Consider the following 14,079-nt stretch of genomic DNA (forward strand, 5'->3'; position numbering starts at 1 on the left):
TGAGAGAAGGGTGGAAGGGCCCTTGAGCTGGCTCAGTGCATTTTGTCAAACCTGCTGACCTGAGTTTGATCCCTTGGTCCCACATGGTGGAAGGAGACACCCATGTCCTGTAAGTCATGTCCTCTGACCGCCACCCTGGGTGTATATCCGTGCATCCGTGCAAATGCGCACATACATGTAATTTTTTAAAATTCAGACTCAGCAAAGTGCAGTAGGTGCTTTGCACAGCCCAGGTCTGCCTAAACCAAACGACAGCTCCAGTTAGAGCCAAGATGCTTCTGACTCCCCACAGCCAACAGAGGATCCTTTTAAAGATGATCCTCAGAAATGGCTAATTTGTAGTCATTCTTTGGGGGTGGGATGTGAGAGAATGTAAATACGTGAATGTTAGTTTCACCCTACTAGACTGCCAGAGGCTGTCTGTAATGGGATCCAATGATCTCTTCTGGTGTGTCTGAAGACAGCTACACTGTACTCATATAAATAAAATGAATACATCTTAAAAAAAAAAGTCCTTCCACCATGTGGGTCCCAGGGGTAGATTGGGACCATGTAGACATGGCAGCAAGGACCTTTGACTATCTGAGCCATCTTGCCGGCCCAGTTTTCCTGTCTTTTAACATATGGACTCTTAGGGCTGTGGAGAGGGTTCAGTGAAGTCCTTGTCACCCTCTCAGTCTCTGATCCCTGAGGGAAGTGGAGTCAGACGTGGGCTCCAAGTCTTACCCTGCCCAGTTGCTGAACCTCACTGGGCTGGAGCTGCGAGGTCTGAGAGACAGAGCAGAGGATGGGATAGGGTCGTTCCTACCGCCCGGGGCATCCCCTTGCCCCCGGGCTTCCCTTCGCACTCTGCGTTCCGTCCTGTGACGTCACGGACGTTGCTCGGCAACGGCGAACGCCGAGACGGCGTGCACGAGCGCGAGCGTGACCCGGCCAGCTCCGGGGCTCGGGTCGTGCGGCGGCGCCTGCAGCGCGGATCCCCCGTTCCCCGCCCGGGCCCGACCTCAGGGACGGGCGAGCCCGGGCGCGGGAGGCGGCGGCCCGGGCTCCAGCCCGGACACTTGTCCGCCGAGCCCCTGCCGCTCCCAGCACGCCCCGCGGGGAGTCCCGGCCTCCTGCTGCGGCCCCGCCCCCGCCGCCAGGCCCCGCCCCGCGCGGGCTCTGGCTCCACCCCCTGGTCCGGGCCACGCCCCCGGGCAGCCATGGCCTCTGAGTCAGTGAAGGTGGTCGTGCGCTGCCGGCCCATGAACAAGCGCGAGCGCGAGCTGAGCTGCCAGTCGGTGGTGACTGTGGACTGTGCGCGCGGCCAATGCTTCATTCAGAACCCGGGAGCGGCGGACGAACCCCCAAAGCAGTTCACCTTCGATGGCGCCTACTACATAGAACACTTCACCGAGCAGATCTACAACGAGATCGCCTACCCGCTGGTGGAGGTGAGGGCGCCCCGAGACTGAAGGGCCAGTCTCGGGGCTCCCGGAAAGTGGAGACAGGATAGGTGGGTTAACCCAGCCCCTACCCCAAAAGCCAAGCAAGAAGGCTCCGGGCACAGGTGGATAGCAGCAGGTTAGTCTGAAGACTTGTCCTGACTGTAAACACCAGGGACCTGCTCCCAGTGTGGTGGCAACTTTCTGGCTGAACCCAGCACCCCAGCTGGTCCACACGCCCGTTCTTTGCAGCTTTTCTTCCGCAGAACTTCAGCCGCTTTCACTCAGCGCCCCTGCTTGTCCTGACACGCATCCCTTGCAGACCCCAGGAGTCCTGGTCCTCTGTCCTCATTCGAGACCTGTAGGATCCTGAAAGCTCCAGTCATTTCCCCCAGTCTGCTTCCCTCCTAAGCGTCCCAAGAATCTTCTCTCTTCTGTCCACACTTGCTCCCATTCCAGCCCCACAAGCAAAATCCTCCTGTTCGAACTCTCTCCTCTTGCGAGTAGTGGAGAAAACATTCATCTTTCTAAAAAAAAGGAACAGTGTGGTGCTTCTGTGTATTCCAGCGTCTGAGGTTTGGAGAAATCCTGATGCAAAGAAATCCATTTGGCTTCTTTGATCCGGCATTCCAAAATAGTTAGCATGGATGCTTTCTAGTTGACTGGCGGGCTCTTCCATCTCTTCTGCCTCTCCTGCTTGTTGAGATGTGTTCCGAAGCCTTCCGTCTGTGTGGTGCTGAGCCAGGAATAGAGATGCATCCTTAGAACTTAGGGTCAAGCATGCATCTCTGCTTTGCTGAACTCTAACCCCACTCCAAAGACTTTCTCACTGATAATGTAGACCAGAGAGCACTTGACAAGAATTGGTTCCCTCTCTGAAGACAAGGGACAGCTCCCCCAAGGGGGTGGTCCCAGGATGGAGGGTAGGTCAGCTATCCACCTGTTGACATAGTTTTCTAGGCTAGAAGGAATCTGAGATGTCGTCTGATTCAGTCCCTCGGGTGTTTGAATCTCCATCTGCAGGAGAGGACCTGCTCTTGCTTGCGTGTCTGTAGCTCACGCTCTGAAAGCAGCCTGTTCCATTTTTGTTTCCTGGTCTCCAGAGGGTCTCCACCCACTCAGAGGGCTCCCGGGAGCTTTCAGTCTTATTTCTGTCCCAGGGGCCCTGCAGAACTTGCCTCCTTCTATCCAGAGATGGCACCATGACGATTTGATCTTGTGTTCCTCCTTGGTCTTGTGTCTCCTGTCTCGGGCTGTCAGCCTTGCTCAGGGTGAGGCCTCAGGTTTCTTCCTGTGTATTATGCAGTGTCCAAGCAAGGCCTACCCGGAGAGGAAGATGCTAAGGACACAGTGACAGACCTCTTGGATCTCTCTTCAGAGTCCCACTATGCAGACCTATCTCTGGACACTCCCTAGACCTCAGATTTGACATCCATCCATCCATCAATCCATTCACCCCTCTGTGAAATGAAACATTAGCATCTCCACTCGGAGCCCCTGGTTGAGCATGGAAGATGGTGTGAAGGAGACATGACTTACCCTCATTAAGCTCAAGGTCAGAGTTCAGCTATGCTAAGTTAGCAATCAGTGGCAAGTGGGAGCAGAGGATCAGCCCAGCAGGAGGAGGCCAGGCAGGAAGGTGGAAGGCTGTAGGGGAGAGACGGGTGTGTAGCAGGTAGCGTTTGGTCTTCACTGGAAGAACTGGAGTCCTCCTTGTCAGAGAGATGGCTGAGGGCTGAGGAGGGCATGAGAGGGCAGACAGATCACAGCGCTGCCTGCAGGGAGCAGAGGTAGCATTGACACCAATGCCTGGATCCCTCACAGGCCTGCTTGCCCTAGCCCTTCCCTGGGTTTTCTGGCCTTCTGTAGCTTGGGCCTTCTGTTCAGGATCCTATCCGGTGCTGTCCCTGCACTTCAGATGCCATGTTCTGCCTTTCCCTTTCCTCCTCTGTTCCTTCTGTCCAGGCTCTGTTCCTCATCTCTTGTCCCTGACTGAGCTTTTCAACTGTCCTTCAGCTTCCTTCTCCACACCCGCCTGTGAATGACTTCCATCTACACCACACACACACACACACACACACACACACACACAGAGGAGGGGGAGGTCAACAGTCGATTTCATAAAAGCCCACCAATAAGTTTCATAATTCAATAGGACAGGAAGGGATGACGATACACAGGAAGCGACCAAGCAGTAGACACCCTGGGACACAGCCCCACCCCCTGCCCCACAGTATCAGTTACTTGTGTCAGACCTTTTTGAAACCTTTGTTTCACCTTAGAAATATACCTAAGGTTGTTTTCTACTTAATCCCAGGGCAGTGCTGTCCTGTGGAACATTCTGGACCAGTGGGAATGCCCTGTGTTCGCCCTGACCAGTTAGGTGCCCACTAGAGACTTGTGGAGGCCTTTGCTTTGTAATTCCAGGGCTTGGGAGGTAGAAGCTGGATTCAAGGTCATCCTCAACTCCTGCTGATTTTGAGGTCATTCTGGATGCATGAGATATTCGCCCGCCCCAATAAGACAACTAGCTTCACGACAGAGCACTTTTGTAACATGTCTGAGACTCTGTAAAAAAAAAAAAAATAAGCTCAGTCCTCCAGGTTGCACCAGTCCCTCCTTCCCTGCAAGGCTCACGGCTACCGAGGAGAGTGGAGCACCTGCTTCGTGGCTCCGAATGTTCCCACAGAGTCCTTACCGTGGGACTCTGGGCTTTGGTGACACTCCTTGTACCGCTTCTTCTTTTCTAGAGGCGTCATATGACTCTGCTTTAGCTTCATGTGGGGTTGAGAAGCCCAGCACAGGCTCCCCGTTGGGTCTTCTCTCTTCAGTTGGATCTTCTCTTCAGTTGCTTGTCCCCATTTCAAAACCCCCCATCCCCCATCCCCCCACCCCCACCCCCGCCAGGAGCTGCAGGACCCTAGAGTGAATAGACTTGCCCAATCCCATTACAGAAAGAAGGCATTTGTCCTCTGCAAGGGGCTGGGAGCTTTGTGTGGGCACCAGCCTTCTTGAGAATCAATCCAGCCGGTTCTGGTGGCACAGGCTGGTAGGATTTGCTGAAGGAGGCAAGTGACAGGAGGATCTGGAGTTCGAGGCCAGCTTGGACTACACATTTAAAAAAAAAAAGATTAAAAAAAAAAAGGAATCAATCCAGCTCTCAGGGATTCCTGCTGAGATCTGTTTGGGTCACAGGGATTTTTTTCCCCCAGTGAAATTCAGTGTAGGCATCCTGTAGGCACTGGGTCTGTATTCTGACATACAGTGCTGTATCTGTTGTGACCATCGGGCTGCTCCAGAAAGACAGCACCAGGCCAAACAGTTTCACGTGAGGTTTATTGAGGTGGCGGCAGATAAAGAAAAGGGGAAGAGAGAGAGAGATCAGAGGGGCCTTTCTTTATATATGGATGGTGATGTAGTCACAGGTAAAGTGGATTCTGGGAATATGGTGGCTGTTGTCTTGCCAACAGGTGTGCAGGTCCTGCTGTCGCCTATGTGATATCACAGGTTTCAGAGGTCCTGATACCAACAGTATCACTTACTGTTAATGTGACAAAACACCCGACCCGACTTAAGCAACTTAAGGAAGAAAGGGTTTGTCTGGCTCACAGTTTGAGGGTGGACAGTTGGTCGCGGTGGGGATGGCATGGTGGCAGGAGTGTGTCACATTGTAGTCAGGAAGCAGAGCGAGAGACCCTACCGTGCAGCTTTTTCCCTTTAGTCAGCCTGGGACTCCAGCTCATGTTTAGGGTGGGTCTTCCCACCTCAGTTAACCTAACCCTGATCTTCCCACCTCAGTTAACCTAACCACAGACCCTCACAGATGTGTGGCTTGTTTCCATGGTAACTCTTTAAATCCCTTCAGGTCGACAATATGAGCCATCACCGACGTCCCACAGTGCTGCTGTCTATAACCGAGAGCTCTAGGGCTAGGGACTGCAGCTACCTTGTTTTCCGCTTTCTCCCTCTAACCAGAACATGGTTCCTGAGGTAGAAAAGGCAGCCAACACCTGCAGGTTGAATAAACACACCCACGAGTGAAGAATGACTGGCCTTTGAAGTACAACCTGGTCTGTCTGTCTGTCTGTCTGGACAGCTTCGCCATCCATACCCCACTCCCAGATCCACTGGCCGCTGTCAGCCACTCTCGTGTGTCCCCCTGGCCTGGATCAGCCTCCTCTTCCTGTCTCTTGACCAGGTCCCCTCATCAGCAGGTCCGCTTCTACCTCGCCTCTCCTTTACAGAGGGCTGTGCCTGCTTTCTTGCACACCTTCCGTCTTCCTTCCTCCCTTCACTGTTGACTGAACTTCCGTGGCTAATGCATACGATGATTCAGCTTTAGGAGGGGCTGTGTTCTTATCCTTTATGACAGATTAGACTAAGACTCTGCTGTTGCTGCAACACAACCACCGTAACAGCAAAGCAAGTTGGGAAAGAAAGGGTTTTTTGGCTCACGCTGATTTTACTCTATCATTGGAGGAAGTCAGGACAGGAACTCAAACAGGGCAGGAACCTGGAGGCAGGAGCTGATGCAGAGGCCATGGAGGGCGCTGCTTATTGGCTTGCTTCACTGGCTGTCTCAGCCTGCTTTCTTATAGAAGCCAGTACCACCAGCCCAGGGATGGCACCACCCACAACGGGCTGTGCCCTCCCCCTCGATCACTAATTGAAAAAATGCCTGACAGCTGGGTCTCATGGAGGCCTTTCCTCCACTGAGGCTCCTTTCCCCCTGATGACTGCAGCTTGTGTCAAGTTAACACACAAAACCAGCCAGTACACTGGGTGCCAAAGACCAGTCCAAGCGCGTGTGGTAAAGAATGGAGTGGTGCTGAGTGTGTGACTCGGTGGTGAAGCCCTTGCCTGGCATATACAAGACCTTGGGTTCTGTCTGCAGCGGTACAGAGAGAAACAATAAACGTGGAGGTGTGATTTGAACCAAGCTGGCTCTTAGGTTCCCCCACCTGGGCACAATGTTTAACCCCATCAGACTGTTGTTTGAGGGCAGAGTGGTACCTTGTTCAGTGGAGATCCAGGAAGGATCTGCAAGCTGGGTACCGTGGTGAACCCCTGGATCTGCTGGCTGAACACCGTACTTTGGTTTCCTCTCATACAGGGTGTCACTGAGGGCTACAATGGTACCATTTTTGCCTACGGTCAGACAGGCAGTGGGAAGTCCTTCACCATGCAGGGACTGCCAGATCCCCCCAGTCAGAGGGGCATCATTCCCAGAGCCTTCGAGCACGTGTTTGAGAGCGTTCAGGTATGGGCCTCACATGGGAAGGGATAAAACTGGTGTCTCGGATGGTCGCCAGGGCACCTAGAATCATAGGCATGGACCGTGGGTTACAGTGAGGACCTGGTCTCAGCTCTGCAAGAGTCAGAAACACAAGATGGGTGAAAAACATAAAACCAAGAAGAGTCTATCTGTTCATGCTATCGGGGTTTATGATTTTTATCTTTCTGTGTTTGAGTGTTAAAATTCATTTAACATTTCATGTGGTTGAGATGTCGCTGAACATGGTGGCCGGAAGTGCTTATCACAGTCATGGCTCATCTGTTTATTGGGCAATTACTAAAGACCAAGCCCTGAGTGAAGCCCACTGTATACTTATCTTCTGGACCTGAGAACTGGACAAGTCCCAACTGTGATGGCCCCAAAGCCAGTACACTGTGATCTGGGACCCCAAAGTCCATCAGTCCAAAGCCGGAGCCTTGGTCCACAGACCACTCATTGGAACTCCTGCTTCTCCCTTGAGTAGTAGGGAGGCTTCTACCTCCCTTCCCATGAGGTTGTAGGCAGCACCTTGGACAGACAGCCGTAACATGACTTGGAGGCTTGAGGATCCTGGAGCTGGAGAGGAAGCCTTACCAGCAGGGCAGACCAGGCAGAGTTGGCATAAAGGGTCCATCACTCTCTTCCCGTAATGCCCCAGCTGTAGAGACCTGGGCAGCAGGAGGGTTTAGCATCAGCCATCTTTTCAAGCTCTCTCTGCTTCCTGCAGTGTGCAGAAAACACCAAGTTCCTAGTGCGGGCTTCCTATCTGGAGATCTACAATGAAGATGTCCGTGACCTGCTGGGCGCTGACACCAAGCAGAGGCTAGAGGTGGGTGCAGATCTTGTGGGGTGGGCAGGAAGGTCTAGGGGAAGAAGCTAGGATCAGACAGTTCCGGGACTCAGGATCCTGCTGACTCAGTTTCCCTAATGCTGGGATCATGGACAAACATCACTGTGTCCATTCAGAGGGGGACTTTTGAACTTGAGTGTTCTGAGTCCGTACTGCCACGGGCTGTGACTGTGTCTACTGATGCCAACGGCTGGATCTCATCTTGGGCAAGGCCACCTCTGCTGAAACAAGGTGGAGTTTTGCAATAGATTTCTATTTTAGAAAACACTTGCACTGATAACAGTTAGTATGATGACTGAGCAGCTGTGATGCACACCTTAAATCCCAGCACTGGGGGAGGGGTGCGGGGGCGGCAGAGGCAGGAAGATTTCTGAGGTCAAGGCCAGCCTGATCTACAGAGAGAGTTCCAAGATGGCCAGGACTATACAAACTCTGTCTCAAAAAAAAAAAAAAGTGTGTGTGTGCGTGTATGTAACATGATAGTCTAAACAATGTCATTGGGTACTTAGTAAGCACTTACTATTTACTGACTCTTCAGGTACATTACCCACTCCATCTTTGGAGTAACTTTGGTGGCAGATGTTGCCATTTGTAATTTAATTACTCAGTGAGGCTGAGAGCGCCTTGACATATCTAGTTCTACAATGAATGCATCAAGTGACTGAGTCTGGACTTGAACCCAGATCTCCCTAACTCAAGGTTCTGAACCTCAGACCCCTTATTTCACTGCTGTTTGTATGCTAGGATTCCATCATCTTGGTCTACTTTGAAAAAGGGGTGCTGCAGCCAGACAGAGGTAGAACATTCCTTCAATCCCAGTACCCAGAAGGCAGAGACAGATAGATCTCTTTGAGTTCAAGGCCAGCCTGGTCTACAGAGCAAGTTTCAGAGACAACCAGGGCTACACAGAGAAACTCTTATCTCAAAATAAACAAACAAAACTGAAAGGGGGTATTGCAGATTGAAGACAGTCAATAGAGCAGGCCCCTCAGCAGAGTGCCGGCACCTAGTAGGTGTTCAGCATTGGAGCTTTTTCAAGCTGGTAGGGATTAGAGAAAACCCAGGAAAGATGGGGGTTGCCAGGTGGAGCCCCTGGAGGGGGGGGAGAGTCAAGGACAGAAGAACCACTCCTGGTGAAGACTGTGTTTGGCTTCCTCAGAGCCTCAATCACATTTCATAATTTGTCCTCAGTCTCCTCAAAGACAGGGTTCAGCCAGACTCCGGTTAATGGCACAGCCTATAATCACAGCAGTGGACACACTGAGACAGGGGGATTGCAAGTTCCAGGCCAACCTGGGCTACAGAGGGAGACTGTTAAAAAAAAAAAGGAAGGAAGGAAGAAATCTAGAGGAGGGAGGGAGAGGAAAGGACAGGGAGGGAAGGACAGACACTATGAGAATACAAATAAACAAATCCTTCCAGGACCAGAAACCAGTGAGAGGGCATGGAGTCCCACCCAGCTGGGACCCTGTGGCCTTAGCCTGGGCCAGAGGTACTGGTCTTGCTCCTGCCTGGGGCTCTTATAAGCAGGTGGTCCAGGGAGGAGAAGCCATTGTGCGATGCTGCCCTCATCTCCGCTGGGCTGCCTCTGGCTTCTCTCTCCAGTCATGCCACTCGTGATCTAGCCAAGCCCGTCCCACCAGGGTCCACCGGGAAGCCAGTGACTCCAGCTTTAGGGAGGGAGGCACAGTCATCTCTGGTACTTGTCTTCAGCAAAGACTTACTAGGAAGAACCCGTGTGCGCCAGCTTGCCAGGCCACGTACGGCACTGGCCCCTCCTCCTCTCTTCAATTTCCAACCATCCACTCAAGCCCCCTCCCATCCTCCCGCACCTGGCATAGCCCAAGCCTAGCTGCTCTTTGCCCTCCCTGTCAGGAACCTCGACCAACCACCAGCAGCATCTCCCTCACAGGAAGAGGGTGTCGGGAGCCTCTAAGTCACGACTCACCCTCAGCCGGAGAAACAGGCAGAGGAGTTGGGTAGGACTGATAGCTCCAGAGGGCGAGCCTCGGGGTCACAGTCCTGTGGTCTCACAGACCTTCCACCTCCTTGTGTGGGTGCCCTGGGGACTCAGTTCCTTCCTGGATAACCTAGACCCGGGGAGGGGGAGGCACTCACTTAGTGCTGCAGATGTCAGAATGCTCATTGAGGTACACCTGTGGGCTCCAGACCTTTGATATGCTCCGTGGGTGATAGGCAGATGGTTTTCATGTAAGAGTAGGAGGAGAATCCTGTTCTTGTCTTCTGTGATTCAGGCACATATGCATAACCCAAGGAGCATCCAAGAGGCTCCACAGCACACGCTCTTAGCTGGTGCTTAGCACAGAGCCTGGTACACTTTCTGATAAGCCTGGGTGATTCAGTCAGAGAAGGCCAGCAAGAAATTTGGGGAAGCCAACACTCTTCCCCACCCCCAAGTCAGTACAAATACCACCCCAGATGTCCACACAGTAGATCATGGTGGAGTGGGGCCTGTAAGAGCCTTCCCAAGATCCTTCCTCAACCCATGTGTGGGGAGGAGCATAAGAGCATCCCTTCCCCACTAGACCCTAGCCACGGCCGCGCACGTGCCTCTGTCCCTCTCCATCCATGCTGTAGCACAACTGGTTGCCATGGAGACCTGGCTCTGGTTTCTTGCAGCTGAGATGAGCAGCTACCGAGGATTAGAATGTACAGCTGGTAGCCAGCACTCAGCACCGCCCCAGGACCAGTGTTGGCAGAGGGTGAGGATCGGAGTGGTGGGAAGGAGCCTAAGGGCATCATCAGGGATGGAGGGCTGTTTCTCCTCCTGAAATTCCTCAGGCTTGAGACAGCATCCACTGAGCCCCCTAAGGCACCACAGGTCTGTTTCTTCTTCTTCTTCTTTTTTTTTTTTTTTTTTTTTTTTTTTTGGATTTGGTTTTATCGAGACAGGGTTTCTCTGTGTAGCCCTGGCTGTCCTGGAACTCACTCTGTAGACCAGGCTGGCCTCGAACTCAGAAATCCGCCTGCCTCTGCCTCCCAAGTGATGGGATTACAGGCGTGCGCCACCCCCGCCTGGCTCTTCTTAATTCTCATAGCTGCACAGAAGTGGGGTTTTGTCCCCATTTCACAGGTGTGGTGACCTATGAAGCCTACAGGTGAAACCTCTATGAAACCTCACCTGGTGGGGTTCCTAGACTGAATCCTGTTGAATAAACAGGAAAGTGGCTAAATATGCTTTTAAATATATAAGTATATTTTTATACTTATAATTAGTATATAATATATACTATATATATATATTACTTAGTATATAATATATATATATGTAGGGTCTTACTATATAGCTCTGGCCATCTTAGAATTCACAATGTAGACCAGGCTGGCCTCGAACTCACATACATCCACTTGCCCCTGCCTCCCGAGTGCTGAGATTTGTGGGCATGCACCACCATGCCCAGCCAAATATGCTCTTAACAAACCTTTTGAGATGAATTTATTATTTTACAAGTCTGAGTGTTTTGCCTGTATGTGTGTATTATGTTCGTATGTGCACTGCGTGTGTCTAGTTCCTCCAGAACTAGAAGAGGGCATCTGGAACTGGGGCTATGGATGGTTGTGGGGACTAAGGAATGGAACCCCAGTCTTCTGCAAGAGTAGGTGCTCTTAACTTATGGTCATCTCTCCAGTCCAAATATGTTCTTTCTGAGGGTGACCAGATACTGGCCAGATGCTCCAGGGCGGGTCCTTTGTGCCTGTCCTGTCTGACGCTGTTTATCCTGTTCCTGAAGCCTTCTGTCACTGTGACACACTAGTCCTAGATGGCTTTCAGAAAGCCATTTAGCCTTTCTGGGCCATGGTTGCTTACTATTCCACAGAGCCAGCCCCCTTAAGACTTCCCATCTAAACAAGTGGGGCTAGCCTGTGCACCCAACTGACTTGTGCACAGAAGGGGCCCTATTCCCTCCTGGGACCATGAGAGCAGACAGCTGAGCCTTCTGGACTCTAACCAGTGTGGCCACCCTGTCTCAGAACACACACACACACACACACACACACACACACAAAAACATCTGTTACTGATTCTGCTCTCCCTCCACTGCCACCTGAGATGTGGTCTTGCTGTGTAGCCCAGGTTGGCCTCAAATTTGCAGTAATTCTAAGTGCCTCCTAAGTGCTGGGATTACAGACACACCTCCCCACACTCGGCCCTTCACGCTGCCCTTGCCTGCGTGATTGTCTTTCCTCGTGAGGAGCACTGCATTTCTTTGGAGTAAGCGACAAAGTTCCTTGGTTGCCTGGGAAGTGAGCCGGAGTATCTGGGATAGACACAGCTCACTCGCCGTCTTGGAGGGCTGAGCTGAGAGCCTCGTGCTCCACCTGCCGCCATCCAGGAGTCTGGCAACATTTCCATTGTCCTGGTGGTATCAGCAGAGGGGACATCCGAAGCCATGTGGACAGGACAGAGGGGACACAGTCAGAGCCCCGGGAGGCCAGCTCCATCAGCGTCCAGAAGCCTTGCACAGCTCGTGTGTGCCTTACTTTACTGAATTGTCACCATGCTCATAAAATAAGCATCTCATAATGCAATAGGTATCCCATACCCATTTTACAGATGTGCTCGTTGAGGTTCAGCTTGTCACTGGCCCAAGATCCTATTACAAGTGGGAGGCAGAGGGAGGCCCCTGCTTGTTACGAGATGTCTTAGGAGGACACACGTGGCCTGGACAGGGTCCGGCCTTTGGTAACCTCAGCTTCCCCTGGTCCCCGTCCCTGCAGCTGAAGGAGCATCCCGAGAAGGGGGTATACGTCAAGGGGCTCTCCATGCACACGGTACACAACGTGGCCCAGTGTGAACGCGTCATGGAGACCGGCTGGAAGAACCGAGCCGTTGGCTACACCCTGATGAACAAGGACTCCTCCCGTTCCCACTCCATCTTTACCATCAACATCGAGATCTATGCCGTGGGTATGGGGCCGGCTGGGGGCAGAGGGTGGCCCGGACATCCTGAGCCAGGTTCCCACTCCTGATAGGAGGGTGTCTCATCTTGTTGGGCCTGGAGAGCCCCCCACCCCTGCCACGAAAAACTGGGAAAAGATACTCTTGCTTGCCCGAAGGAAACAGACCAGAGTGGTCCCTGTACTGGGACCTGTTTCCTGGAGCGGCGTCCGCAAGCCCAACCCTGGTAGATAGCATTGAGTACTTCCTGTGTGCCAGGCGGCATGCACACAGTATCTCATCTATTCTTTACAACCATCCCATGAGGGAGCTAGATGCTGACACTCCCATTTTACAGGTAAGAAGACTGAGGTCTCCAGGCTGGAGCTGGAGCTCAGTGCTTGAGTGCTTGCTCCAGGCTCTGGGTTCCATCCCCAGGACGTGCCAAGGGCCAGGGGTCTCATGTGCTGTTCAGATCTCATGACTCTTCTTTCTCAGGGTTGTTCATTCACGTCCTTCCTGGGAGGGCTGCTGAGAAAGAGGGAAAAGAGGGCTGGAGAGGTGGCTCAGCAGTTAAGAGCACCGAGTGCTCTTCCAAAGGTCCTGAGTTCAATTCCCAGTAATCACATGGTGGCTCACGGCCATCTGTAATGGGATCTGATGCCCTCTTCTGGCATGCAGGTGTACATGGAGATAGAGTATATATGCAAATTCAATAAATAAAATAAATCTCAGAGAGAGAGAGAGAGAGAGAGAGGTGGCGCACACCTTTTAATCCCAGCTCTTGGGAGGCAGAGGCAGGAGGATTTCTAAGTTCGAGGCCAGCCGGGTCTACAGAGTGAGTTCCAGGACAGCCAGGGCTACACAGAGAAACCCTGTCTCAATAAACCAATAATAATAATAATAGTAATAATAATAAAATGAGAGAGAGAGAGAGAGAGAGAGAGAGAAGAATCCAGCGTCTGCTCTGTGAGGCTCCCTCATCTTCATCTGCATCACTGTGTCTGTAGTAGTTCTCGAGGCCGGCAGTATAGTATCAGCCTCCTTTTGGACATAGGAGGAAAGAGCTTAGCTCACGTAAGGGACCTCAGTCATGAAGTAGAAGAGGCAGGTTTTGAACCCAGGGCCTCCTAGTACCTTGTCTATTGATGCTCCATCACAATCAGAACCGTAAGGAACACAGAGCAGGAAGTAGCCTGTCCCAGCTGGGAACATAACTGTGGCGAGACCCAGGGCCAGGGCTCATGAAACCTCCTTCCGCACTGTCCGTTCAGCAACCTGTTTCCAGGGCAGCATCCTGGTGCGTCCTTGAGCAAAGGACACCAACCCGGATGTCCCTAGAGGATGCCCATCTGAAGGGGACGTGACCGCATAGTTGTAGCCAGGGCAGAGGCAGCTGCCTGGCTCAATGGATGATGAGACAGGCTCACGGGCAGGCCTGAGCTTTGAAGGGCAGGCTGATGTATAGCCACGCAGCTAAGGCTGTTTCCTCTGGCTCCTCTGTCTATGAACCATTGCCAGGTCGTCATGACCATGCCTGGGAGGGGGACAGAGGATGCTCCGCTCGCATCCTGCCTGAAGCTGTCTTTGTCCTTGAGGCTTAGATGTCAGGTCTGGTTTCGCAGTGCTG

General features: G+C 52.4%; 1 protein-coding gene across 2 annotated transcripts in view; it reads left to right on the forward strand.

Annotated features, from left to right (window-relative positions):
- The first annotated feature begins 1,191 nt into the window (after positions 1 to 1,191).
- Kif17 (kinesin family member 17) overlaps positions 1,192 to 14,079 on the forward strand; it is a 37,451-nt gene continuing 24,563 nt past the window's right edge. For both annotated transcript variants that reach the window (XM_052177848.1, XM_052177849.1), the window contains exons 1-4: positions 1,192 to 1,433; positions 6,538 to 6,684; positions 7,427 to 7,528; positions 12,290 to 12,479. In XM_052177848.1, coding sequence (XP_052033808.1) covers positions 1,203 to 1,433; positions 6,538 to 6,684; positions 7,427 to 7,528; positions 12,290 to 12,479 — 670 coding nt within the window. In that variant the 5' untranslated portion in view covers positions 1,192 to 1,202. The remainder of the gene's footprint in view (positions 1,434 to 6,537; positions 6,685 to 7,426; positions 7,529 to 12,289; positions 12,480 to 14,079) is intronic.

Source organism: Apodemus sylvaticus, chromosome 3 (genome assembly GCF_947179515.1).
Source record: "Apodemus sylvaticus chromosome 3, mApoSyl1.1, whole genome shotgun sequence".
Classification (NCBI taxonomy): Eukaryota; Metazoa; Chordata; class Mammalia; order Rodentia; family Muridae; genus Apodemus; species Apodemus sylvaticus.